The sequence below is a fragment of the Aphelocoma coerulescens genome, chromosome 1A (genome assembly GCF_041296385.1).
Source record: "Aphelocoma coerulescens isolate FSJ_1873_10779 chromosome 1A, UR_Acoe_1.0, whole genome shotgun sequence".
NCBI classification, from domain to species: domain Eukaryota; kingdom Metazoa; phylum Chordata; class Aves; order Passeriformes; family Corvidae; genus Aphelocoma; species Aphelocoma coerulescens.
The window spans coordinates 2601057-2626785 of NC_091014.1; the positions used below are offsets into that span (position 1 = coordinate 2601057).

The 25729-nt window shown below is 49.4% G+C and overlaps 1 protein-coding gene across 6 annotated transcripts in view; it reads right to left on the minus strand.

The window, feature by feature from the left end:
• EXOC4 (exocyst complex component 4) overlaps positions 1-25729 on the minus strand; it is a 292499-nt gene that overhangs the window by 35273 nt on the left and 231497 nt on the right. For 2 of the 6 annotated variants that reach the window (XM_069034175.1, XM_069034176.1), the window contains 3 exons: positions 18933-19069; positions 11848-12003; positions 6016-6194 (listed from right to left, as the gene is read on the minus strand). In XM_069034175.1, the coding sequence (XP_068890276.1) occupies positions 6016-6194; positions 11848-12003; positions 18933-19069 (472 nt within the window). The other 4 variants (XM_069034191.1, XM_069034182.1, XM_069034198.1 and 1 more) reach the window with 4 other exon arrangements.

Consider the following 25729-nt stretch of genomic DNA (forward strand, 5'->3'; position numbering starts at 1 on the left):
TGAAAGCAATTAGCGTAATGATGATGGTGAGTTAAGTGCTGACCCCACGGCACCGGATCGATCCCGGGACAGATCCCTGGTGTTGTCTCCCACAACAACCCATAAATGAGCAGCCAGGCCAGGAAAACAACGTCTCGTTTCCTCAACCATTAAATATTTGATGGAAAGCGCTGAGGCTGGGGAAGGCTGCAATCCATGGGAAAAGCTTCGCTGCAGACATTCCAGAGGGGAAACAGGCTCTGGAAGGCACCAGGAGATCACTCAGATGGGAAAACAGAAGCTTTTAGGTGACTGGTGACTGTGGGTTCTATCCCTGAGCAAAGCAGAGCCATATTCCAGCTACGAAATTTTCTTGCCAAAATTCTAAAATAAACCCAAAAATCTCCTCGTGCTCAGTTAAACAAAACCAGGCGTTTTATCTCTGTGAGTTCAGCAGTTCCCTGCTGGTCTTGAAGATGATTTAACACTTCACCATCCCAAATTTTCCAGGGGTTTAGTCCTCCAGAAGTCAGCTCAGCCAAGAGAGACCCAGCTGGACTCTTGTTCTCTGCCTGAATTGCTCTGCTCAGCTCTTGGCTATAGAATCCTGAATGGTTTGGGTTGGAAGGGACCTTAAAGATCATCCAGTTCCAATCCCAGGGGCAGGGACACCTCCCACCGTCCCAGGCTGCTCCAAGCCCCAATGTCCAGCCTGGCCTTGGGCACTGCCAGGCATCCAGGGACAGTCCCAGCTGCTCTGGGAATTCCATCCCAGCCCCTCCCCACCCTCCCAGCCAGCAATTCCCAATCTTCCATCCAGCCCTGCCCTCTGGCACCGGGAAGCCATTCCCTGGCTCCTGGCCCTCCAGCCCTTGGCCCCAGTCCCTCTGCAGCTCTCCTGGAGCCCCTTCAGGCCCTTCAAGGGGCTCTCAGCTCTCCCAGCTGTTTGCTACAGCTTTGCTAAGTCCATGTACATTTGTAGTTCTATCAAAGCTACAAATCAAATGGTGATTAATATCAGTTGATCACCCCTGGTTTAGTTTGGACCTGACAGATCACTCTGGGTGAGGATGGCAGAGCTCCCTGTCCTTGCTCAAGGGCATTCCCACCTGGGAAAACCCAGGAGACCAGGCAGGGATCTCATTCCTTCATTCCTTCATTCCTTCATTCAACACCACCCCAAGCTCTCTGGGGAGACGCTGGGATTTGGAGCACCCTGTGGAGAACATTGGGAATCTCTTGAGCATCCCAGAGCAGGAACAGGCTGAGCTGTGGGATGGACAAGAGGAAGATCTGTGGACATGAGCCATGGCCAAGCAGATAAAATACCCAAGAAGGGCTTTTCCTTCCTTTCCTCTGCTCCTCCTCTGAACCAAGGAGATCTGAGTGACTTTGTCCACCACCAGTTTGACCCAGCAGCTCCCAGGCCAGGTTAATTCCTGTTCCCAGGGCAGGTCCATCCATGGGGGCACAGCAAATTGGAGATGATCACATGAAGCAGATTCACAGCACCTGGGAAGGGCAGCTGGCCAGGATTTATGCTCTTCCAGAAAAGCCCCAACTGCTCAGGCAGTGGAAAAGAAGAAATATTGGAAAATAAGACTATTTATGAAGCTTAAATAAAAAGCTGTCATTTAGATTAAGTCATATTGAAGCAGAGAATATTCACCAAATCATCAGAGCACTCAAGATTTATCTTGTTAATTTAATGGTTTGCATTTGATGGAAATGGGCAGCTTTTTCTGGTGCAGTCAGAAATTTACTTTTGTTGCAATAACAAAGCCACAGCATTCACCAAGTCCTTCCCCTGCCCCAGGGCAGGCCCATGTTGATCGTCTTTAATCTGGCTTTTAAATAAGGTTCTCTATTAATAGAGCTCTTAAAAAAAAAAAAATCCATTCCCCGTGAGCAATCAATACAGCAAGATGTGGTACAAGTTCAGTGACAGGGGGAAAAAAAATCAGCTGCAGCTTGAGAGAAATAGAGCCCCATTTAGGAGCTGAATTCAGTTCATTAGGGGGTTAAACACAAAGCCCTGCCTGAGCTCGGCACTGCTGGGTGGCCTGGCTGCAGAATGAAAGGCAGCAATTTCCCCTCCACACCGGGCCTGATTTTCATTTGTGCTGAAACCCCTTTGCACCACTCTGGAGGGGCCTTAAAGTGACTGGAAATGACAGCTCCCCGTGGCAGAAAGGGGCTCCAGCAGCAATTTTAAAAGCATCATTCCTGGAGTGGGGCAGGATGCTCCCGATCAGCCATCAAAGCCCATTCCAGGCTCAGGGAAGCAAAGGAGAGGCTGATGATCCTCTGGGGGCAAAGTGGCCCAAGGATGGGCTTGCTGCTGTAATGGCCCTCAGGAACCTTTGTAAAGCAGATTTTGAGATCTGTGGCTGGAAAATGAGATGGAAATGCTCGGTATTATCATTAATAAAGCCAGGCAGTGGCAGAGAAATGCAGGATTTTAGGAAAAAGCTGTAGCAAACCTCATTTTTGCCTCCCCTGCTTTTGAATGAAGTTGTAGCTCACCCAGACTGGGACTCTGTGGGGGAAGAGATGTGGGATGGACAAAATGATCTGTGGACATGAGCCATGGTCAAGCAGATACAATAGCCAAGAAGAGCTTTTCCTTCCTTTCCTCTGCTTCTCCTCTGAACCAACAAGATCTGGGGGACTTTGTCCACCACCAGTTTGAACCAGCAGCTGCCCATCTGCAGAGGAAAAGGTGAAAACAACTTCCACACCCCCTTGGATTTGGGGTGAACAGGAGAAAATACCTGCTCTGGCCACAGCCTGGATAAAGAAGAGGGGGAACGGTCTCAGGATCTGTTCCTGAAGAGATTTTCCTTTTTGTGGAGAAGGCAGTGGTCAGGAGGTCCTTCCTCAGGCTGGTGCCTGATTTTCCAGTTACAACTGGAAAAATGCATTAAAATGCTGTTATTACTCATCAAGGATGACACAGACAAGGCCCACACAGAGAAGGTGAACGCGACACACTGAGCAAATAAAGATTTCTCCACACAAAGGAGCTGAGGGAAGAGCAGCTACTGAGCAGGAACAGCCATGAACACACGGTACAAATGCAAAAATTTTAATTTCAATAAATCATCTAGAAGAGAAAGACAATCCTGATTTATATGAGCTGGAGGAGCTCAGGAGCAGCCCTGGGAGAAGGATTTGGGGTCTTGGGGGGTGAGAGCTGGACCTGCCCCAGCCCAGAACCTCCCCAGTCCTGGGCTGGTCCCAGCAGGGGAGGGGGGATCCTGCCCCTGTGCCCCTCAGGTGAGACCCCACCTGCAGAGCTGCCCCAGCCCTGGGGACACAGCAGCAGGACCTGGAGCTGCTGGAGAGAGTCCAGAGAGGCCCCGGAGCTGCTCCAGGGCTGGAGCCCCTCTGCTCTGGAGCCAGGCTGGGAGAGCTGGGGGTGCTCACCTGGAGAGGAGAAGCTCCAGGGAGAGCTGCGAGCCCCTTGCAGGGCCTAAAGGGGCTCCAGGAGAGCTGCAGAGGGACTGGGGCCAAGGGCTGGAGGGCCAGGAGCCAGGGAATGGCTTCCCAGTGCCAGAGGGCAGGGCTGGATGGGAGATTGGGAATTGGGAATTGCTGGCTGGGAGGGTGGGCAGGGGCTGGGATGGAATTCCCAGAGCAGCTGTGGCTGCCCCTGGATCCCTGGAAGTGTCCAAGGCCAGGCTGGACATTGGGGCTTGGAGCAGCCTGGCACAGTGGGAGGTGTCCCTGCCCAGGCAGGAGGTGACACTGGATGATCTTTAAGGTCCCTTCCCACCCAAACCATTCCATGATTCCATGACAAAGCAATTCCCAACACGGAATTTAAGCCTGTCAGTCATTCCCTGATAATCACAACAATCTGAAGTCACGAGATGCCACGAGCAGCTGAATTTAAAGGGCAGCTCCAACTGCAGAAGCCAACAGCTCATCTTTCATCCTCCTCCCTACACACAGCAAGCAATGGTCTTAAAAATGTCAAAAATCTTAAGAAGATTGTCTCAGCTCCTCCATGGTGCACAGTAATTCCTTCTCTAATATTCAGGAAACCTCAGAAGGCTGGAGCTTCACAAGGGGAAAGGATGAGGGTGTGTTCTGTCTGCAGCTGACAAAGTACAGAAGATGAGGAAGGGAAACCCCACTTCCATTTTCCTACAAAATCTCTCTAAAATTGACTCAACTTCCTCAGCAAATTCATCTTCTCCCGGCAGCTTTAATCCTTAAATGATTATTGTTAAAAAGAGTTTATATTCCCTCAAAAGACAAGAGCAGAAGGAAATGATTTTGTCATATCTGACTGGCTGGGGAAATAAAAAATCCAATTCTGAAGGGGAGCAGATAAGGGAAGAGCCATGGAAGAGCTGTCAGCTGAGCAAACACCAAATAATGAACAATGCAGAGACTGCCCAGCCTGATAAAACCCTGTGTTAGCTAGGCTGGGTTTAAATGAGGGATAATTGCGGCCCATCCACAGCCCGAGGTTATTGAATTTTTATCTCTGGGAAGGGGCCTTTGACAGGCTCACCCCAAAGCCACCAGCAGGTCACGCCTCTTTTTAGGGTTTCCCAAAATCAGACTTGCGCAGCTCCATTTTCTGGATATTCAGAGCTGTGCTTATAAATTCCCTGTCTGCATCCAAGGAAGCTTTGCTGGAAAAGCTGCTGACTTCCCACAAGGACACGATCCAGGGCCACCATCTCCGTGTCATGGAATTATTGGGATTATGGAATTTCTGGCATTGCACCAAAAATTCTGGTCCTTGGATGATGCCCTGAGTGGGACCAGGACTGAATCTCAAGTTGTTGGGGCAGAAAAGAGAAAGAATTAAAGATCAAAATTTCATTTATAAGCATGAGGTCAGGACAGCCTCTGTAATTTCCTACCACTGCCCCTTCTTCCCCTTGTTCCAGATCCTCCTGGCATTTGTGTACAGACATTTTAGGATGAAGTTATTACAAAGGAAGATGAATTTTTATTGTCAGGAGGACACTGCCAAGTGAAATATTACTCTCTGTGCTTTTATATGTTTATTCACCACTGCGTGGAACGTCCTCTCCAAAGCCTGAAAGTCACGCTCGTGCCCTTTAATATCTGGAAAATATTGATTTATTTAAAAACCTGAGTTTCAACCAGACCTGGAATTACAAATGATGTTTTATTTTAACAGCTCTGACTGTTAGAACATAAATCCTCAGCCCCAAAAACTCTCCCAGTAACTAAATAAATATTTGGCTACTGAACTTTAATAGCATTTCCCACTGGGTTTTGTTTAATTTTGTTGTTTGTTCTTACTCCTCTAAAGCGAGAACAGAGCAAGTGTTGTCATCCAGGTATTGAGAAATCAAAGTCTGGGTTATAGGATATTAAAGCTACCTGGAGTAATTTGGGTTTTAATTGTTAATTGATTGTATAACCTTAATTATCCTTCTGGATCCAAAGGAACTGATCATGGAAAGCTGAGTGAGGAGTTTAAAGTCCTGCTCTAGACCAGAGTTAGAAGCCACAGGAAGAGATTTCAGTCACCCAGAGAAGCTCTGTTAAAAGGGACAATGATTTAATGGAGATAAAACGCTGTGATTTTATTCAGCACCAGCAAATTTCCCTCATGAATTCCCAGAAAAAAAAGTCTGAGCTGATTTTCAATTCCCAACTCCCAGGAGAGCTCAGCTGCCCCCAGTCCTGGGCACCTTCCCCCAGGATTCTGCTCCAGATTCACCAACCAAACTGCAGAAATTCCCTGTATCCTCACCACATCCCCCTGAGTCCTGGGATCCCCTCAAAATCCTCAAAAATAACCCCCAAATCGAGGCCAAATCCTCCAAAACTCCTTTGCCTTCAAAAGCTGAAAGACTTTTCCAAGTTGGAAGTGATGCTCCTGGAGCCCACAGCCCCCAGGAGGAACAGAGACGAAGCTGCTTCGCTTTCTGCTTCCCTCTGACACAGAAAAGCAGGAACAAAAGGTGCTCATTCCTGCTAAAATCCTGTATTTACACTGTTCCAACCCCCAGGCAGAGGTTTCCCTCAGGAATTACTTACTCTGGGACGCTGAGAGGCTGGAGAAAGCTGCCTTGGTGCGTCCTGCCAGCCACTCCAGGCTCTCGTGCAGGTTGGCCAAGGCCTTGAGGTCGCTGACGTCCCGCAGGATCTCCTGCTGAGGGATCAGTTTGTCTCCCAAATTCCCAATCAGAACTTCGGACTCTTTGCCAAAAGCAGCCCTGGAATGGAAAGCAAAGCCCCCCCTCAGGAGTGTGGAATCAGGGACAGCAGGAGGAGGCCTCGGTTACACCTCAGGGGAGGCCAAACCGGCCCTTGTGGGACCATCCCGGGGATGTTGTCTGAGGGAGTTCCAGAGAAAATCCCCTCTGTCCCAGGGAGGTCTTTCCCATCCTTCTCCCTGTATTTACAGTCCTGGAATTCCACCTCACTCCTCATAGTTCCAAACTCCATCCCAAACAACTCCCACCCCTCCTCACCCCACAGGGAATTCACACTTTGTAGGTGCTTCCCGTGTCTCCCTGGGATTTCCGTACATAACGCTTTTCCATCTTTCCCTGGAAATCAGCTCTTCCAACCCCTGAATCCCCTTTTTCTCCCCACATCCATTAAAACAAATCCCTAGTGAAACCCCAATGGCTGATCATGACAGATAAATGATTTGGAATATCAATCCATGAATTATTTGACTTCCAAGGAGACCCCACCACGTGAAAAATAATGTCCAAGAGAAACATGTTGAACCCAAAAACGCTGGAAAAAAATCTTTCCAGGTGTGATCTTCTGCCACATTCCATGTTTTCCATCTAGATTTAGCTTTCCCAATCCTCATCTCCACGAAGAAAATGTTTGGTTGTGTCCCAGGAGTATTCCCATGGCAAATATTCAGATTTTTGCAGGGAGGAGACTCCACAAGACTTTTGGGGCACCATTGGAATGGACAAAATTAGGACACAGCTCCTACACCCAATTCCAAGAGCCCCCAGCTGAATCCAGGTGCATTTCACTGCCAGGCTCCAAGTGAGGCACATTTCCCCTGGTCCTCAGCACACTTTTCCCATCATTAGCTACTCTTTTTGTTGGGAATTGGAATTCCACTTCCATCCAACTCTGCAAATCTCTACCATCAGCTCTTTTCTGAGGTCACCATGAGGAATCACTGCTGAGCAGAAGAGCTCCAAGGAGTGCAGCAAAATCACCCCAGCAGTGGCACTTTCCAGTCTTTTATTTCCAGATTTTATCCCCAGATTTGTGGGAATTCTCTGGTACTTTAGAAAGAAAAAAACCAAACAAAAAACCCACAGAAACATCCCCCAACCACGAATGGTTTTAAATTGCTCAACTGGAGTCATTAAAGGCAAAAAATTAAAAATAGCCTCCCTTAAGAAGATCTTTTTGAGATTAACAATGCCATTTGTAGGATTAATGAAACTGAAGGTTCTTCCTGGATCCAGGTTCAGAATTTATGTGAACCTCAAAAATAACCCCCAAATCGAGCCCAAATCCTCCAAAACTCCTTTGCCTTCACAAGACAAGCAAAAGCAGAAGGAAACTTCTGGGATGTGGAGGGAAGATCCAGGAACTCACTCGGTTTTACACCTCTGAGGTGAAACTCCTGAGAATAACAGGATGGATATCAATTGTGCTTGGGATGAGGCACATTTTCCTGTAGGAAAAGGTCTAAAAACTCCTTTCATATAAAGGAGCAGACTCTCATCAAAGGGAAATGACTCACACATATGGCAAACTCAGATTTATAGTCCCAGGATGGGGAAAAAAGTGTTCCCAGAGGGAATAAAGGGCTCCAGTTCACTGCCAATCTTACAAACCCATCATTTCACCCCTTAAAAGTATTGTGGATATAATAAATAGAGCCTGAGGGATTGGAGAGGGAGATCTTTTATCCTACAGAGAGAAAGAAACAAGGGAAGAGCCAGAAAAGCTGAGAATGGGAGAGCTCAGAGGGAAAGGAAGGGAGAAGCCTCCCATGAAGGCTTCAGGAAAGGACCTGTGGTGAGAAAAACACAGAGACAGCAAAAGTGAGTAAGAATGATGAAAAACCTCAAGCCCAACACTACAGAAACACCCATCAGAGAGCAGCTGGAACAACCTGAGATGCAGCTTTTGAGGAAAACCTTGGCTGCCCAGAGAGGGGGAACAAGGGAACATCACTCCCACCCCAAGGCAGAGAAGGATGGGTTGTCCTGGCAGAGGAGCTGTGGCTGCCCCTGGATCCCTGGAAGTGTCCAAGGCCAGGCTGGACACTGGGGTTTGGAACACCCTGGGATAGTGGGAGGTGTCCCTGCCATGGCAGGGGTGGCACTGGATGGGCTTTGAGGTCCTTTCCAACCCAAACCATTCCGGGATTCTTTCCCAATTCCACTTCCTGGGCTTGCCCAGACTTTTTTAACAGAATGGGAATATGCAGCACCCTGATCCCTTTGGAAACAGCTGAAGAAACTCAAGCTGTGACCTGTCCCAGGAGCTTTGTCCCAACCTCCTGAGTTTATCACCTCCAAGCACCCTCTGGAGAAGAGCTCATGGAGCCTTTCCAACTCCCTGCAGTGCAGAATCATCCCTCTCCTCCTGTCCCTGTTCCCTGGGAGCAGAGCCCGACCCCCCCCGGCTGCCCCCTCCTGTCAGGGACTTGTGCAGAGCCACAAGGTCCCCCCGGAGCCTCCTTTGCTCCAGGCTGAGCCCCCTTCCAGCTCCCTCAGCTGCTCCTGGGGCTCCAGCCCCTTCCCAGCTCCATTGCTCATCCAAAACCAAGGAAAGAGATCCCAATGAACAACTGGGGTTGGGTAATTCTGACCATTTGGGATGATTTGATGCAGGATCCTTCCGTTGCTTGGATATATCCAATCCCTTTGGTGCAGAGCAAGTGAGGATGAGCATCCTGAAGCGAGCAGGAGAAGCAGGAGGCAGCTGGAACTCCCTGCAGTCATTAAAACCCCAAAAGCACTGAAAGGAAAAGTCCTGTGGCACCTGGAAATGCTGGGAAGGGGTATTTTAATTGCTCCATTAAATTCAGCCCAAGAACCCGATCCCAAGTTCAGCGTTCAGGAGCTTCTTGGGATCCAAAGGTGAAAGGAAAAGCTCCACAGCTCAGGTCTGGATCTCAGCTCTACAACCAGAATTATTTGCATGGAGGGGTGACCTTCATCCCAACCTGGAATGTGAATTCCCAGACACCTCCTGAGCTTCCCAAAGCTGTGGTTTCCCTGCAGGACACAGCACCTTCTCCCCACTCACTGCAGAGCTGCTCCAAATCCCAGGAATTTCTGCATCACCAGATCCAAGCTCTTTTCCCACTGCTTTTCCCTCTCCAAGGCAGAGCTGGGAACACCTTTGGGGTTAATCACCAGCAGATCTGCCAGGGTGAGGAGCTGAGGGATCACCTTTCCACAGAGATAAGGGCAGCCTGTCTCACACTGCCCTCGGGGCCAAACAGCCTCCAGAGCTTCAAAAACCAGTTCCAGGAGCAGAGGCTGGGCTTTGCTTCCCTTCCTCTCCTCACCAAGCTGAGCTCCTCTAAAATGCTCCAGCAGGTTCCTCTGGCTGCCCAACCCCACTGGAATATTCATGGGAAGTTCTGCTGGAGCCTTCCCTGCCTTTGGACATGTCCTCACTCGAGAGATAGCGAGGGGTTAAGACAACAAAATCAATCTCTGTCCACAGGTAAGCAGAGGATTCTTTCTTGCAAGGATTTTTTTGTTTGGATTCTTTTTAATTAAACAAATGAGTTCCAGGAAAGACGGGAAGGAGGGAAAGCTGTGCATTGATGTCTTTTGAGGCCACGGGACAATAACTGGTGGTGAACTTTTAGGACTTATTTAATTTACCAATATTCATAAAGGGATGCTGCTGAGTAACTCCATGTCCAAAAAGATCATCTTCCCAAATTTCATCAAAGTTGAACCTTTTTTTCCAGCAAGGGATGGACAGTCCTGCCCTGCTGGCCAAGGATTAGGGCCCATGAACATCAAATACTGAAGTTTTAAATATCCTAAAGGTTAAAGCGATGATGAAATGAGCTCTCCCAAGGTCTCCCATCCCAGCCATACCCCTGGAATCCACAGGACCCACTTCCCTTTGGCTCCACTGGAGTGTCCAGGCAGAATTATTCCCAATCCATCAGCAGTGCCAAGAGGAAGAAGCAGCAGCAGTGAGGAAATCATGTTCCTTTGTGTTAGGAGAAAAGACTGGGAAAAGGCTGCTTAAATGGGAAGAGGATGACAAAAAATCGGACAAGCAATTAATTTTATTTTGAAGCTTTCAGGAGGGATCTATTCAACCATCACCCGTCCTGGAGGAAGTTTCTGAGCCATCAATGGCTAAATCTGGCCCAGACCAATTATTATGATTTAAATGAATGCTACAGGAGCACTCACACAGCACTGGGGGGAACTGGGGCTTAACAGATGCTGCTCTGTGCAAACAGATACTGAGGAAAGATCTTTGTCCTAAAGCCTGGGCTGAAAAAAGTCCTGGCACAGGAGCTTTTCCCAGGGAAATCAGTGTGGAATAGGCTTTCCATTGCAGCTCCTCTGATCCAGTGTCACAAAATGCTTCAATGAATGGCCAGGAAAATGGAATAAATGGAATAAAATGCATATTAGGATCAAAATGTTGGCTCTGCCAGTGTCAGGCTGAGCTTGGCCATCCATTTTTGCTTCACCAGGAATTTCCACTCAGCCAGCAGTGCCTGTTGGAGCTCTGGTATCCCATGCTGATGGCTCAGGAATCACAGGAAGAACCAGGAAGGGCTTCCCAGGCAAGGAAATGAAGGATAAATGTGAAAACGAAGATGCAGGTGAGGAATGACTCCATGAAATTCAACTCGGGGACTGCACAGAGAGACCTCTGCAGCCTCCCTGTTGCACTGGGGATGTTTTTAAATCCCTGCCCAAGCTGCAAACCCTTCTGTGACCACACAAATCCCATCCTTTCCAGGCTGCATCCTCCCTGTCACGGGGCTTCCAGGCAGGGAAGGAGGAAAATGACAATCTGGGCAAATTAGACTTGTTATTTTCAACAGCTTCTCCTACTCCTCCAGTTTTACAGCCAAGTGCCAATCAAGGGAGTAATGAATAGGGATGGGAATGTGCAGGCTCTGGAATCACACAGGAGCTGAGCCATTCCCAGTGTGCAGGGAAAAGGAACCTGCCCTGGAAATGTAGGAACAACCTGGTTTGGGCACAGAAAGTTGTCTCCAAAAGAATTCCCTCTGGAAGTACCAGTATTTCTCATTTGGCTCTCCTGAATTAATTCCTGGAGCTGGGATGGAGGGAAACTCCACCAGGTCATGGCATTCCTTTCACAGCATCGTTTTTGGGAATTCCTGCCCAGCACAACCAGTTGGCCCCTCCATTAGGTCAGAAAATGCTGCTCCCTTCATCACGTGGGCGATCAGAGCAGCACCAACCAGCAGGACAAGGATCTGCCTGGATTCAAAGGAATCCTTTTTTTCCTTCCCCAATCCCAGGCACTTCCCTGACTCGGATCACAAGGACAACGTTCCAAATGGCTTTGTTTGAACAACACAGCAAGCAGAAATTGCACCAGGGGAAGTTTAGATTGGATATTGGGAAAACTTCCCCAGAAAGGCCGCCCAGGGCAGGGGTGGAGTCCCCATCCCTGGAGGGGTTTCAAAGCTGTGTGGATGTGGCACTTGGGGACATGGTCAGTGGTGGCCTTGGCAGTGCTGGGAATGGTTGGACTCGATGATCTCCAAAGTCTTTCCCATTTCCCAAACGGTTCCACAGCTCTCCTCACACCGGGGGACACAACAGCTGTGAAAGCACAGCAAATTTGTTCCCACTTTTTGCTGCTGCTCTCCTTGAAACCCCTTCACAACTCCCCACAATATTTTACCTTATAAAATCCTCCTCCTCCTCTCTCTTGGGCCTCAGCTGCTTGGGCTGGGCCATGTTGCTCCAGTTGGGCAGGGATTTCAGGAGCCTGCTGATATCGTCGTCCTTGGCCCAGGATGCGCTGATCACCAGCTTCTCATCCGACTGCACGATGGTCCTGTGGGGAGAGCAGCAACAACCACCTCAGAGAGGAGCAAATCGTGTTTTTAGTGCCACTTTTAATTTAATTCTGCATTAGTCATTAAAATCCCTATCACACAGATGAGGAATTCCACACAGAGCTCGCGAGGAGGGGATGGCAACGCGGGTGGACAGGGTATAAAATTCTCTTAAACGCACAACTCCTGATGGAGCTTTGAGAGATCTTTTAAGGGGAAAAGGGCCATTTTCTTAAATTCTCCAGCCTTTGAAATTCAACTTGGCAGGCAGCTGGAGGAGGTCACCCTGTCCTGGCATCTCCATGGATCATCTTCCTCTGGAATCTAAGTGGAACTCAGCAGCCTCTGCCCATGGTGGAGTCACTGCAAGGTGGGACCAGCCCAGGAACCCCTGGCTGGAAGCCACCACCTCCCCCCACCCCCAGCTGGCCCCGCCTGGGACCGGAGCTGAAGCAATGAAGGGGAAATGAAGGGCCCAGGATCTTCTTTCCAGTCATCCAAAGCATCTCCTGATGGAGATTCCAGCCAAACCCTGTGTGGGAGACTGAGTCAGGAATCGCAGTGTGTTCCAGTCAGGAAGAATTTCCCTGTTTTGCATTTTTGGCAGGGTAACTCATCTGAATTCCTGACCGGGAATTTCAGGAGACAAATGGGATGCTGGATTTGGAGGAGTCAATCCACGACCTTAAAGATCCTCATTTCCAACCCCTGCCATGGGCAGGGACACCTCCCACTGTCCCAGGCTGCTCCCAGCTCCAATGTCCAGCCTGGCCTTGGACACTCCCAGGGATCCAGGGGCAGCCCCAGCTGCTCTGGGAATTCCATTCCAGCCCCTGCCCACCCTCCCAGCCAGCAATTCCCAATTCCCAATCTCCCATCCAGCCCTGCCCTCTGGCACTGGGAAGCCATTCCCTGTGTCCTGTCCCTCCAGCCCTTGGCCCCAGTCCCTCTGCAGCTCTCCTGGAGCCCCTTTAGGCCCTGCAAGGGGCTCTCAGCTCTCCCTGGAGCCTTCCCTTCTCCAGGGGAACATTCCCAGCTCTTCCAGCCTGGCTCCATGGCAGAGTTTGGAATGGGCTGAGCCAACAGCGACATTCCCCCACCCCAGCATCCACTGACACGGAGCCGGCAGAGCCATTCCAGCCACACTCTCCCGGATCCAGGCCGGAACGCTGGGGCAGAGCTGAGCTGTCAGCAGCACTCAGGTGGTGATTTTGGGAATAAATAGAAACAAAAACAACAACACCCTGAGCATCTGCGCTTTGCAAAGGAAAACAGTGAGAAAGACACCGAGACAGGAGCCAGCTCCGATCCATCCCCAAGAGAACAGCTCATTTCCCTTCCCACCCTTTCCCCATCCACCAGGAAAACAAGCTCTGCTCAGGAGCCACCCAGGATTTGTGAAAACGAACTTGTCACATGCACTTACAAACAAATTTTCCTTCCCTTCAAGTTTCACGTTCAATCTGTCACAGACAAAAGGCTGAGTTTTGTTTCCAGCCACACAAGACCCCAGCGTCAACATTCCCGTGTGGCCCTTCTGCTGCTGGGAGGGAGTCGGTGTTTTTCCAATCAGGGGAAATAAAAAAAAAAGAGGTCTTTTATTTTTCATCCTGGTGAAAACTGAGGGGAATAAAAGAGCTCCACCAGCAGCTCTGACATCGGAGATGGAAAAAGGGCATTTGATGATATCTGGGCATTGCTGTGCCAAGGCAAGACAACTGTTCCAGGAAATACATCAGCCAGGGCTTTGTCCTCTGCACATTTAAATGACTGAAGTAATACTCTCCTTCCCTTGGGAGTCTATTTCACACTTGAACAAATCCAAGTCTTGGATAAAAACACTCCTGATACCGAGCTCGTGTTTTATTTCCCTCAATTTCATCCCATTACTCCCCGTGATTTCCCCTCTCAGCTCAGCTCTCTGCGCTTCCACTGTTTGCTCTCTTCAATTATTTACAGCCTTATCGTGGCCCTTCAGACGTCCACAATTCCAAGGGTTCTTTGGGAGTGTCCTGATGGAGTCACACAGAGCCACCTCTCTGTTTTATGATCCTTATTATCCTCTGTCCTCAAAATTCCTGCTGTTTGTGGAGTCAGTTCTGGGGAGGAGACACGGGAGGATGTTGGGATGCTCTAACAAGCTGCAAACTCAGCCTGGTGTCCTTGCTTTTCCAGGGTCAGAGTTTTCCAAGAGCCTAATCCACAATTCCTGCTTTCCGCACCTTTTGGTGGTGTGGTATCCATGGAATCCTGGAATGGTTTGGGTTGGAAGGGACCTTAAAGCTCATCCATGGGCAGGGACACCTCCCACTGTCCCAGGCTGCTCCAAGCCCCAATGTCCAGCCTGGCCTTGGACACTGCCAGGGATGGGGATTCCTCTCTGGGCAAGATCCATGAATCCACAGATCCACTGAAATCAGTGAGCTCCAAAGTAATCCATGCTGGACACTCCCACCCTTGTGTGGGTCCCCTGGAATTACACCCCCACTCTCTCCCAGGGCTCCAACACCTCCTGATTTTTATGGACAGCTTGGTTTTGCTCCAACATTGAGAAGATGCTGGAGAGGGTGAAACATCCTCGATTTCCATTGCACACCCAACTTTCCCCATCAGTTACAGACTCCTTTTTCCCACATTTTTTTCCCAGCTTCTCAGGCAGTGTTCACTCTCTGTACCTTCAATCCAGTTTGGGTCCATGAGTGAATTATCCCGGGACAGGGTGACACCTTTTAGTACAGCTCAAAACGCTTCCATTCATCCCCATTCCCCTTCTCCCAAACTCATCCATAATTATTCCTGCTGCTGCCATAGGGAGCTGACCTTGGAACCTGACATGGATCCAAGTGCCCACCAAGCTGCTCCATCACTCCCTTCCTCAGAGGACAGAGGGAGGAGAAAAGATGGAAAAAAACCTCACGGATCAAGCTTTTATTGCAGAGCAGAGGTCATAAAATATGGAATATCAGTCTGGGACAGCTGTCCTGGATATGTCTTTCCCAAAATTTTGCCCATTCCCAGCCTGCTGGTGAGGGGGGAATATTGGAGAGGCAGCCTTGATGCCGTGGCCAAAATCCTGGTGTGTGCCAGTACCTTCCCAGGTACCAATCTGGACTTTTGGAGGATTTTTTTTCCTCTTCCCATGGCCAAGGTGATGTTTCCATGCTGAGCTTGTGCTGCCAAGGGTTAAAAAGCAGCTGAGGGGACACCCCTACCCCAAAAAGAGTCAAAAAAGCAACTTAAACCCCAAAAGTTCATGCAAGGAGGGGAAGATGCCACTAAGAAGCAGCAAAATGATTTCCTGGGGAATCCAAAAATCCTGTTTGACTGCACACCCCACATTTTGGTTGAATTAATCTGCTCTTTCTCAATAAAAAAGAGGCTTGGATTTATTTTGCCTGGCTGGAAAGCAGGAAGGGTTTCTTTTCTTCACCATTTTGAGAGATCCAGGCCCAGTTATTTCCCACTTTTTTCCCCCCCTAATTTAGCTGAGAGAGTTCAGCCAAAGGAGGTTGGTCACCAGGAGCTGCCTCCACAGAGGGAGCTGAGCACCTCCAGAGGCTTTAATCACTTTTGAACTCTCTGAATCCCATTTTGGTGATGCCCATCTCTTTTTAAGACCAAAAAAAAAAACCTTTGGGTGAGCGATGCCTTCACACAGAGCCTTCAGAGAGGTTCAAAAATGGACGAGGTGAGGGTGAAGATGGGTGAGAAGGGGGTGGACACACAAGACAGAGCTTAAGGCGGGCAACAAAATAAAGATGTGCAACTTCAACGTGGATGTGGGTAAATAGTGGCCAATTTAGGTAGAAAGGCAGGGAAAGAGATTAATTTTAGCATTTGAGGCAGCAAATTTTGTCAGAGAAGGGTGTTGGCAGAAGATTAGAAAGATGGACTCGTGTTAAGGGCAGCAGCTGTGAACTCCCTGCCCTTGTGATGCCTTTTAAGGCCTTTCAGTACCTCCAAAAGTCCCATAAAAATGGTTTTATACTCAGGTTTTGAACATAAAATGCTTTTGAACTCCGGAGTTGGGCTGCTCTCCTGGAAATCTGCTGGAGACGGGGGTTGGACACGACTGGAAAGCGCTGCCAGCACGGCAGGAGGTTTGGGGGCTCCATCTCCCGTTTTTGTTTGCATTTTCAGCCCCAGCCCCTCATCAATTAGTCAGAAATCAGAGCTGACTTTTGTAAACAGTTTGCGTGGCAAACTGGAAGTGGAATTTGGACAGAAATGCGATGTGAAGGAGAGATCTCAATCTCACCTATGCTGAACTTCCGAAATTCGTCACCGATTGACACACGAGAGCTGCTATTTATAGAAACGTCCAATCCCACCCAGCCCCCTTAGGTTTGGTTTTTTTTTCCCTTAAATCCCTGGAAACCATGAGCCAAACAGAGCTCAGACATGAACAATCTCAGCTGTGCATTTCCCAGTGCTGACGTCCTTCCCGAGCTGTTCTGCAGAGAGCTCCGGATAAAATCCTGCCTGGAGGAGCCTCCCTTTGGGTGCTTTTCACCCACATTTGCTCACACTCCCCCTGAAGGAACACACGGGGAACAAATCCTACAAAAACCACCTCTGTGGCTTCCCAAATTCTCACTCTTTACCATCCCAAGAGCAGCCCTTGCTCTGCCAGCTCTGCTGGATGGGATCGACTCCCAGCTCCAAGGAGTTCATCCCGATTTTAAGGAGCTACAAATAATCCTGACTCCCCCAACTTCATCACCACCGGGATTTATCCATCCCAACAGCCCAGGGAAACCCCTGGAGCAAAGGGCAGGGCTGTGTGGAGCCCAGATCCCTGCAGAGGGCATAACATCCCCGTGGATGGAACCGGGAACGCCGGGAGCTGCTCCGTTCCCCCGCATTCCCGGGAATGGATGTGGATTTCTATTTCAGTCCTTTGCCAGCAGCAAAACGAGAACATTTCCTGTTTTTTCCTCTCGCTGCAATCAGGAGATGGCCAAATTAGCATTGTCCTAATTAGCCCTCAGCAGGTGCCAATGCCAGGAATGGCAAAGGAAGGAAGGAAGGACCTTGGAGTTCAAGCCAAACAAATCAAATCCATTGTCTGGCTCCAGGCAGGGAAGTTTGGGATGAAAAAGGAATATTTTGGACAATGGCACACGAGCAGTTCCCAATTTAGGGTGGTGTTCAGGCAAAGTTTAGCCTCTGCTCACTGCCATTGTTAATAATAATAATAATAATAATAACAACAATGATAATAATAATAATGATGATAATAATAATGATGATAATAATAATGATGATGATGATGATGATGAGCCCGTTTGCCGGATGAAGCTTTTCCTGAAAAAAATCAGGCAATGGGAAGTAATTTTTGGTCAGGAAACACAAGGGCTTTTTCAGGCTCAGTAGCCATGGAGGGGATGATGTAGAGCAGCTCTTCCTGCCTACATTCCTGCAGCTCTGTAGTGGTTTTCCATGGAATTATTTATCCCCATGGGATGGGGCATGATCCTGATTTTCCTGTCCAGGAGGGCTGTTTTACAGATGGATAACTGGGATGTACTTAGGAAAAGTTATTTATCAATAGGAGAAGTTATTTATCAATTTCCTTATTTATAAATTTCCTGATTTATCAGGAAATCTCTGATAAATCAAGCACCTGAAGGGTTTAACCAAACACCTCCGTGGCCAGTGGGATTGTGCTGCCTTGAGATCCCATGCTTTGGCTGGGGAAAGTAAGGGATGAATCATCCCAAAGTGCCAAGGGAACAGGGACAGAGCATTTGGGGACTCCCTGTCAGTTTACAGAATTGTTTTGGGAAAGCTGCACCAAAACCAGCGTGGATTCACACAGTCACTAATTCCTAAAATCCCAGGATCAATTCGGGTGGAAAAGACCTGTAGGATCGAGTCCAACCATTCCCAGCACTGCCAAGGCCACCACTGAGCCACGTCCCCAAGTGCCACATCCACAGGGCTTTGAAATCCCTGCAGGGACAGAGACTCCAATTGGAAGGGATGGAGCCCCTTCCAATGCCTGACCAACGTTTCAGGGAAGAAATTTTTCCTAATATCCAATCTCAACCTCTCCCGGTGCAACCTACAGCCATTTCCTCTCATCCTGAAATTCCTGAAGTGCCACGAGAGCCGAGTACCCAAATCTCAATACAATTAATTCAAATAAAGCTGAATTCCTTGCAAATGTTCAGATGAAGAATCTGAATGACTTTACCAGAGAGCCAAAGGCACACTCAGCCATTTATTTTGAAGGGGACACTTCAGACTCTCAGTGTCCAACTTGAGGTGTCCTTTTACCATGGAATTCTGGAATGCTTTGGGTTGGAAGGGACCCTGGGCAGGGACACCTTCCACTGTCCCAGGCTGCTCCAAGCTCCGTCCAACCCAGCCTTGGACACTTGCAGGGATCCAGGAGCAGCCACAGCTGCTCTGGGAATTCCAGCCCAGCCCCTGGAGGAATCAAACCTGGCCTGGATCCAGCCCACCCTCCCAGGTGTGGGAGGAATTCCCACAGGAAGCCAGGAATTCCCAATTCCCAATCTCCCATCCAGCCCTGCCCTCTGGCACTGGGAAGCCATTCCCTGGCTCCTGGCCCTCCAGCCCTTGGCCCCAGCCCCTCTGCAGCTCTCCTGGAGCCCCTTTAGGCCCTGCAAGGTGTCATCCTACCGGACTAAGGGAAGAGCTGGAGCCATTTCTAAGCTCTACCACCACTGTCATCCACATCTCAAGAGCCTAAACCACGGAGCGATGTGGATAAATCCGCTGGGAAGCCACAACTCCTCCTATTCCGCTGACCGTAATTCCAGCGGGTTTTTTTCCCTAGAAGAAAACACCCTTGACCACCCCAGCAGAGACGATCCCAGAAGGAACTCCTGAGAACCACGGCAGAACAGCCAACACCAAAAGCAGCAATTCCCCCCTCAAGTGTTGTCCCAGGCCGTACCTGTAGGCCAGGGTGCAGGTGTCCTTGTACTCCTGGAGCTTCACGCACACCATGTTGAGGAACTGGTCCGAGTAGGCGCTCAGGTCGTGCATGAGGTTCATCAGGTCCTGGACTGTCTTCTCCACGATCACCGTGCTCTGGGGAGGGGACAAAAGCCCAGGCATGAGCAGCAGCTCGGTGAATCTTCATCTCAGCCCTCTCCTGCTTTGCTAATTGTGGTCCCAGATGCAAATGTGCAGCTCCCCAACACCGAGCAGGTGCTGGAGCGGCTCTGCCAGTGGCTGCTGCGAGGCTGAATAAATGAGGGGAAGGAATAAACTGGGAAAGAGAAGGAGGGAAGTGGTGTGAGAGTTTGAATATCAGCTCGGGAAGTTTGGGTTTCTGAGCCACTTCCTGAAGTTCACCAGGTCTTTCCTGCATTAGGCGAAACCTCAAAATGAGAATTGTGATTTTTAGAGGAACGAGGAACACACAGCCCAAACTGCTGCTCCACATCCCCTAGATCCTGGAATTACTGAGCTTGGAAAAGACCTCCAAGACCATCCAGTCCAACCTGTGACCCATCCCCACCTTGTCACCCAGCCCAGAGCCCTGAGCGCCACTAAAACCCCTGATGAGCAGGTTTGGTTTCCTCCAGCCTGCAGGAGGTACCATAAATCCAATAATGTCCAAGATTTCAACAGCTCCATGAATTCTGGGATTTCTGAGCCCCCTCCCACGGTGACTTGGCATGGTTTGTATTTATTTTGCCCACTGTGTTTGATTTTGTTGCTGCAAACAAGACAGAGGGGAGGCCATGGAAGTCCCAAGTTGATAGAAATTGAATTATTCATGGTCTCAGTAGAGTGAAGGGTCATTCCTGAACTGCAGCAAAGGCAAAGGAAGAGAACCAAGCATTTGGGAATCCAACTGGGGAATTCAGGACTCAAATTCTATGGGAGGATTGCAGGGATTTGGAAAGAGCCCTGCTTTGTCTGTTATCAGGACGTGAGGAGAAGTTGGTGACTCAGAGCAAAATCTCATCAACCCCAAATTATCACCTCTGCCACATCCCCACAAGCCCAACTTCCACCTCTCCACTGATTTCCCAATTAAAGCTTGGCAGCATCACCTGGCTCCCTAATCCTGCTCCTCCAGAGCAACCCCTGAGGGACAGGAATTGATCCTGCACTGCTCCCTGTCCCTGATTTGCTAAAAAAGCACCTTCCAACCTCATCCTCATTGGAAACACTCCTGAGTCTTTGGAATGGGGGGTTCCCTGAAGGCTCAGGCACCACCTGTGCTTTTCCTGGCACACCTGGCTCCCAACTATACTTGGAGAAAAAAAAAACCAATCCCACTTTGTTGGTTGCTCTTGTATCTTATCAAGCTCTGCTCTTAAGCAAGTCCCAGGAATTAACCCATCTTTCCTACTGTAATTAGCAACGATCTGGGATTATTTTGGCCAAACAAAACCCGATTCTGGCGTAGCTGCTGCTCGGACGCTCCTGTTGGTGCCACTTCTCCAGGTGCTCCAAACATCCACGTTTTAATAAATACTCAATCCTAGCCTGAGCTTGGAGATCAATCCCTGAAGGACTTGTATCCCAGAGACATCCCCAGGAAATGGAGCAAGGAAGAGCCTGGAGGGGCCAGCCCTGGATGCCGATGCCACAGGGATGGGCTCTGAGGTGTGAGCATGGCTCGTCAGCTCCAGGATTCCAAAATTGCCAAGGTTCATTTCTATCCCTGCCTGGGATGTGGGAAGGAGCCCAGTGAGGGCAAAAGCAGCATTTTAAGGCTCTACCCAAATCCTACTAAAATCACAGAATGCTTTTGGTGGGAAGGGAACTTAGAGCTCATCCCATTTCATAGGCAGGGACACTTCAGGGATCCAGGAGCAGCCACAGCTGCTCTGGGAATTCCATCCCAGCCCCTGCCCACCCTCCCAGCCAGCAATTCCCAATTCCCAATCTCCCATCCAGCCCTGCCCTCTGGCACTGGGAAGCCATTCCCTGGCTCCTGGCCCTCCAGCCCTTGGCCCCAGTCCCTCTGCAGCTCTCCTGGAGCCCCTTTAGGCCCTGCAAGGGGCTCTCAGCTCTCCCTGGATCCTTCCCTTCTCCAGGGGAACATTCCCAGCTCTCCCAGCCTGGCTCCATGGCAGAGGGGCTCCAGCCCTGGAGCAGCTCCGGGGCCTCTCTGGACTCTCTCCAGCAGCTCCAGGTCCTGCTGCTGTGTCCCCAGGGCTGGGGCAGCTCTGCAGGTGAGGTCTCACCTGAGCAGAGCCTGGTGTGGTTTGAGATTAAAGTCAAGCCCACGCTGGGCTGATAAATGTGGTGAGGGATTAAAGTCACCATTGATCCCTCGGGAATAAGAAAGAGGAGGAAAACCCTCCCCAGCTCATGTAGCAACAGGGAAGACAAAAGCAATTCCTTTCCTTTTTGTGTGGATAATCAGATTTTTCCTTTTCCACTGGGATTTCAGCAGTGGGAGGAGGGTGGGGTTTCCAGCAGACCTGTGGTATCAACTGATCTCCCGCAGCTTCCCAGGAGCAGGATCTGTCCTTCCAGGAATCCTCGTGTGAACCCTCCTGGGTTGGACATGAAACCACACGAGGAGGAATCAAACCTGGCCTGGATCCAGCTCATTTCAATTTCTTTCCGTAACTCAACATTTGGAAAAAAACCAACAACCTAAAATCCCACGAGTGCATGTTAAAACAGAAACTATTGTGGTTTTTATGGAGTTTTTCCCACTTATTTTCCTCGACAACATTAAAATCCCAGCCAAGCTCCTGCCAGTATCTGGATTTTAGAATAAACCCTTTTGATTTAAAGGGAACACAAAGCTACTGGAATGATTAAAAAAACAACCTAAAAGGGAGGGAAAAGGGAATTACCATATGAAAGAAGACACTGCCAGACACGTAATGGCCATTTCCCTGTGACATCTTAACCTCTCCCAAAGCCCTGCTGCCACCTCTGCAGGTGTCCCTGGGGACACCCTGTCTGAGGAGGCATTTGGGACAGCTGGATTCGTTAGCTGGGCCAGGCCTGGAGCTTCTGAAAGTCCCCAAAATGAAAGGCAGCTCAGGCACTACCCCAGAGCCACAATCCCGTTGCCTCTGCCCCATCTGGACTCATTAACAGCAAATGGATGTGATCAAAGCTTAATTTTATGGTGAGGCACTTCAATGGTGCCTTTTAAAAAAAACCCCACGCTAACAAGGAAACCCATCCAGGGAACAATGCCCAGCCCCTCACACCTGAATCCCAACACCACGCCGAGGAGATGGTTCATTACTCCTCCAGGAAGGTTTTAAAAGAGGCTGAAAGCTGCTAAAAATAAAAAGATATTCCTCCTGACGGCCTGGATCCCTCAGCTGCGGTGGGGGGACGAGGATGAAACGGGCAGCACCGCTGGTCATTAACACTGCGGGGCTTGTCTTTAATGCATTTTGCAAACGTTTGCCATTATCCCTTGATTTGTTCCTTATTCTCAGCTGGGCTGGGGCTTCAGGTGATGGAAAGCAGCTCCAGGGCAGGCAGAATTCCTGCTCTGACCGCGGGGGTGACACAGAACAAGCAGACCTGCTGGAGATACTATTCCAGCAATTCTTTGGGATTTCAGTATTCCAGCCATTCCTTTGGGATTCTTGCCTTGGGCAGCCCCAGTGAAGGTTCTAGAATGACTGGAGAAAGAGAGCCCTGGAGGTGTTTTTAAGGGTGCCTCAAAAATGCAGCTTCGGGACAATAAAGGTGATTTTCAAGGAGTCCTTGACACGCAGAAGTTCAAACCAACAGCTCAAACCTCCAAAACCTTCAGCTTCTCATAGAATCAGAGAACGATTTGGGTTGGAAGAGACCTTAAAGATCATCCCATTCCACCCCTGCCATGGGCAGGGACACCTTCCACTATCCCAGGTTATTCCAAGCCCCGTCCAACCTGGCCTTGGACTTTTCCAGGGATGGGAAGTGCAGAATTTTATTTTCTAGCTCCCTGGTGAGGAGTACTTGGATTAGAGGAACAATCTTCCCCCTCGGTACTTTTCTTTTGGCAGAAACCACAGCTTTTCCCATGCCTTGGGAGGGAGAAGCTCCATTCCCTTGCTCTGTTTCCTTGGGAAAAGCAGACAAAAGATGGGAATATCCTGCTCAGAACTGTCTTCACCAAAACACAGCAGATGGAAGAAGAGACCTTGGCACTGGAAAAGTTGTCCATTATTAGTTGATTATCGCCCATCACAAAATCTCTCCTCGAGATTCCTTGGCAGAGGAAGGCACCAGATGCGGGCAGGACGTGGCTGCCTTGAAGGAGAAGAATTAATAAAGCCTGATCTAATTTTTAAGCTGGAGTTTAGCTGACAGCTCACGATTTTAAAGATTTTAAAGCACCAAACAGAGCCCAGCTGTAATTAAAGCAGGACAGGAGAGAGGGAACGTTTTCAAAGCTCTTCAGGTTCAGTGCTGAGCCACAGCTCTGGATTTGGGACCATTCCCAAGGGACAAAACCTAAATACGTTAAGCTTAAACACCTGGCCACGCTCTTGTGAGCTGATAAATATCAAGTGCTGTCAGTGCCTTGGAGGGCAATGAGAAAGGGAGTTAAAAATCTGGGCCCTTTACCCAAATTTCTCCCAAATATCTCGCGAGGCTGCGGGGGGAAGAACTCTCACTAAATGAGCAGAGTTCGAGAGTTCACTGAAACCTGAAAAGCAGCAGCTGGGGAGCCAGTTTGCCTGGAATATTGGGATAAATGGCTGTTCAGTGCTCTTTGATGGCTCTGAAATAGCCAACATCAGCCCTGAGGCCACAGGAGTGGGATTGGGAATATTTGGATCCACCAGTGCCATAGGGAGCCAAGCTGGAGCCCTATTCCAGCACCAACACTAAAATAAAAGAGTAAAACAATAAAATAGAGGAGTAAAACCAGCCCTGAACCAACCAAATCCACTTTTTTTCAGCCAACAGAGGAAAGAGGAGAATCTAAATTCCCTCTTTTACTGATTAGTGGTTATCCCACATGGAGCGATAACACCCTTTTCCCACTTTTCTCTCCGGCACATCCAGGGTTTACAAAGGGCTGCAGGTTTTAGAATGTATCAATTCCATTCAAACCCATGTTGAGCAGCAAAATCTCTTTTCACAGTCTCCAATCTGACAGCCTGCTGTCCTTCTTCCCAGGAAAATCCATTATTCCAGTATTGGCTGTTACTGTGGTTATAGCACATCCCACTACAACTTTGCTACCCAAATGCTCCGAACTCCAAGGGATTTTTTCTTGTTTTAACCATAACTCTGCCTGTTTCAATGCAGGTGATGTTTTATTTTCTATGGGATTTATCCTGAGAGGTCCTGAGTGAATTCACCCCACGGACATGAGCCCAGGATCTGCTGGAATTCTCTCCCCACTTTACATGTGATGTTGCAGGAGCCAAATGAGCGCACAAACGAGGTCCTGGAGAACTCTTATTTACCTGGCACAGAAGAAGCTTTGCTCCAGTGAACTGGAATATTGATGAAGAGCAAAATGTACATTTGTTGTTTGTTCTTTTTTTTTTTAAAAACAGAGAACATGAACCATAAAATCTGCTTATTGTGGTATTACTGTGGCCAGGCAGAAGAGTTTCCCTCCTCTAAACACCCGATTCAATATTTAGGATTTCACAGAGTCCCTGATTGGAACACAGAGTGAACATTTCCTGGGGCCAGCCCTGCACAAGCCCAGTAAATGCAGAATCGATCACAGCCAGTTAAACACAGAGAGGGGAGGTGCCACGAGGGTCTGGAAACCCTGCGAGGGTTCAGAAATAAACCAGTGGCTCTGCAGTCTGAAATCCAGCCCCCAGAGCTGAACCACTCGTGGCTTTTCTGGAATATGGGAGGCCGAATCCCAAAGCTGGAGAGGAGGCACAAGGACAGGCTGTGGCTGGATGGGAATTTTCATCATATTCTTTGGTAAATTTGAGATAAACTTGTGCTCCAGACTGGGCTTCACTGCAAGGAAAAGCTTCCTTGGAAAGATTTCATGGAATCATGGAATGGTTTGGGTGGGAATGACCTTAAGGATCATCCAGTGCCACCCCTGCCATGGGCAGGGACACCTCCCACTGTCCCAGGCTGCTTCAAGCCCCAGTGTCCAGCCTGGCCTTGGGCACTGCCAGGGATCCAGGGGCAGCCACAGCTGCTCTGGGAATTTCAGTCCCTCCCCACCCTCCCAGCCAGCAATTCCCAATTCCCAATCTCCCATCCAGCCCTGCCCTCTGGCACTGGGAAGCCATTCCCTGGCTCCTGGCCCTCCAGCCCTTGGCCCCAGTCCCTCTGCAGCTCTCCTGGAGCCCCTTTAGGCCCTGCAGGGGGCTCTCAGCTCTCCCTGGATCCTTCCCTTCTCCAGGTGAGCACCCCCAGCTCTCCCAGCCTGGCTCCACTTCCCGAATTTCTAATTAAACTGATTCCCTTCCTACAGAATCCCAGAACCTGCCAACCTCTCCCTTCATGGATTTTCACGCAGGACATGGATCCAGCTCCTGGGGTGCAGCTGAGCTCTTCCTCACTGCCCTTAGTGTGAAGTGTGATGGTCACTCCCATCAACTACAGCTCGTTTGTCCCAGCAAAATCTAATTTTGCCACTGTCAGGACAGAAAAATGTGACTGGATAACTCCACTTGGAAAGTTTTTCCAAGGAAAAATGCTCCACTCAACTGCCTGTTCCACGCTGCCCCGATGACCTGGACTTGTCTCTCATGACACTTGGATGGTATTTGCACAGAGCAAGGTAAAAAACCCTTTCCTTTGTGATCTCCTGAGTGCCGCCTGTGA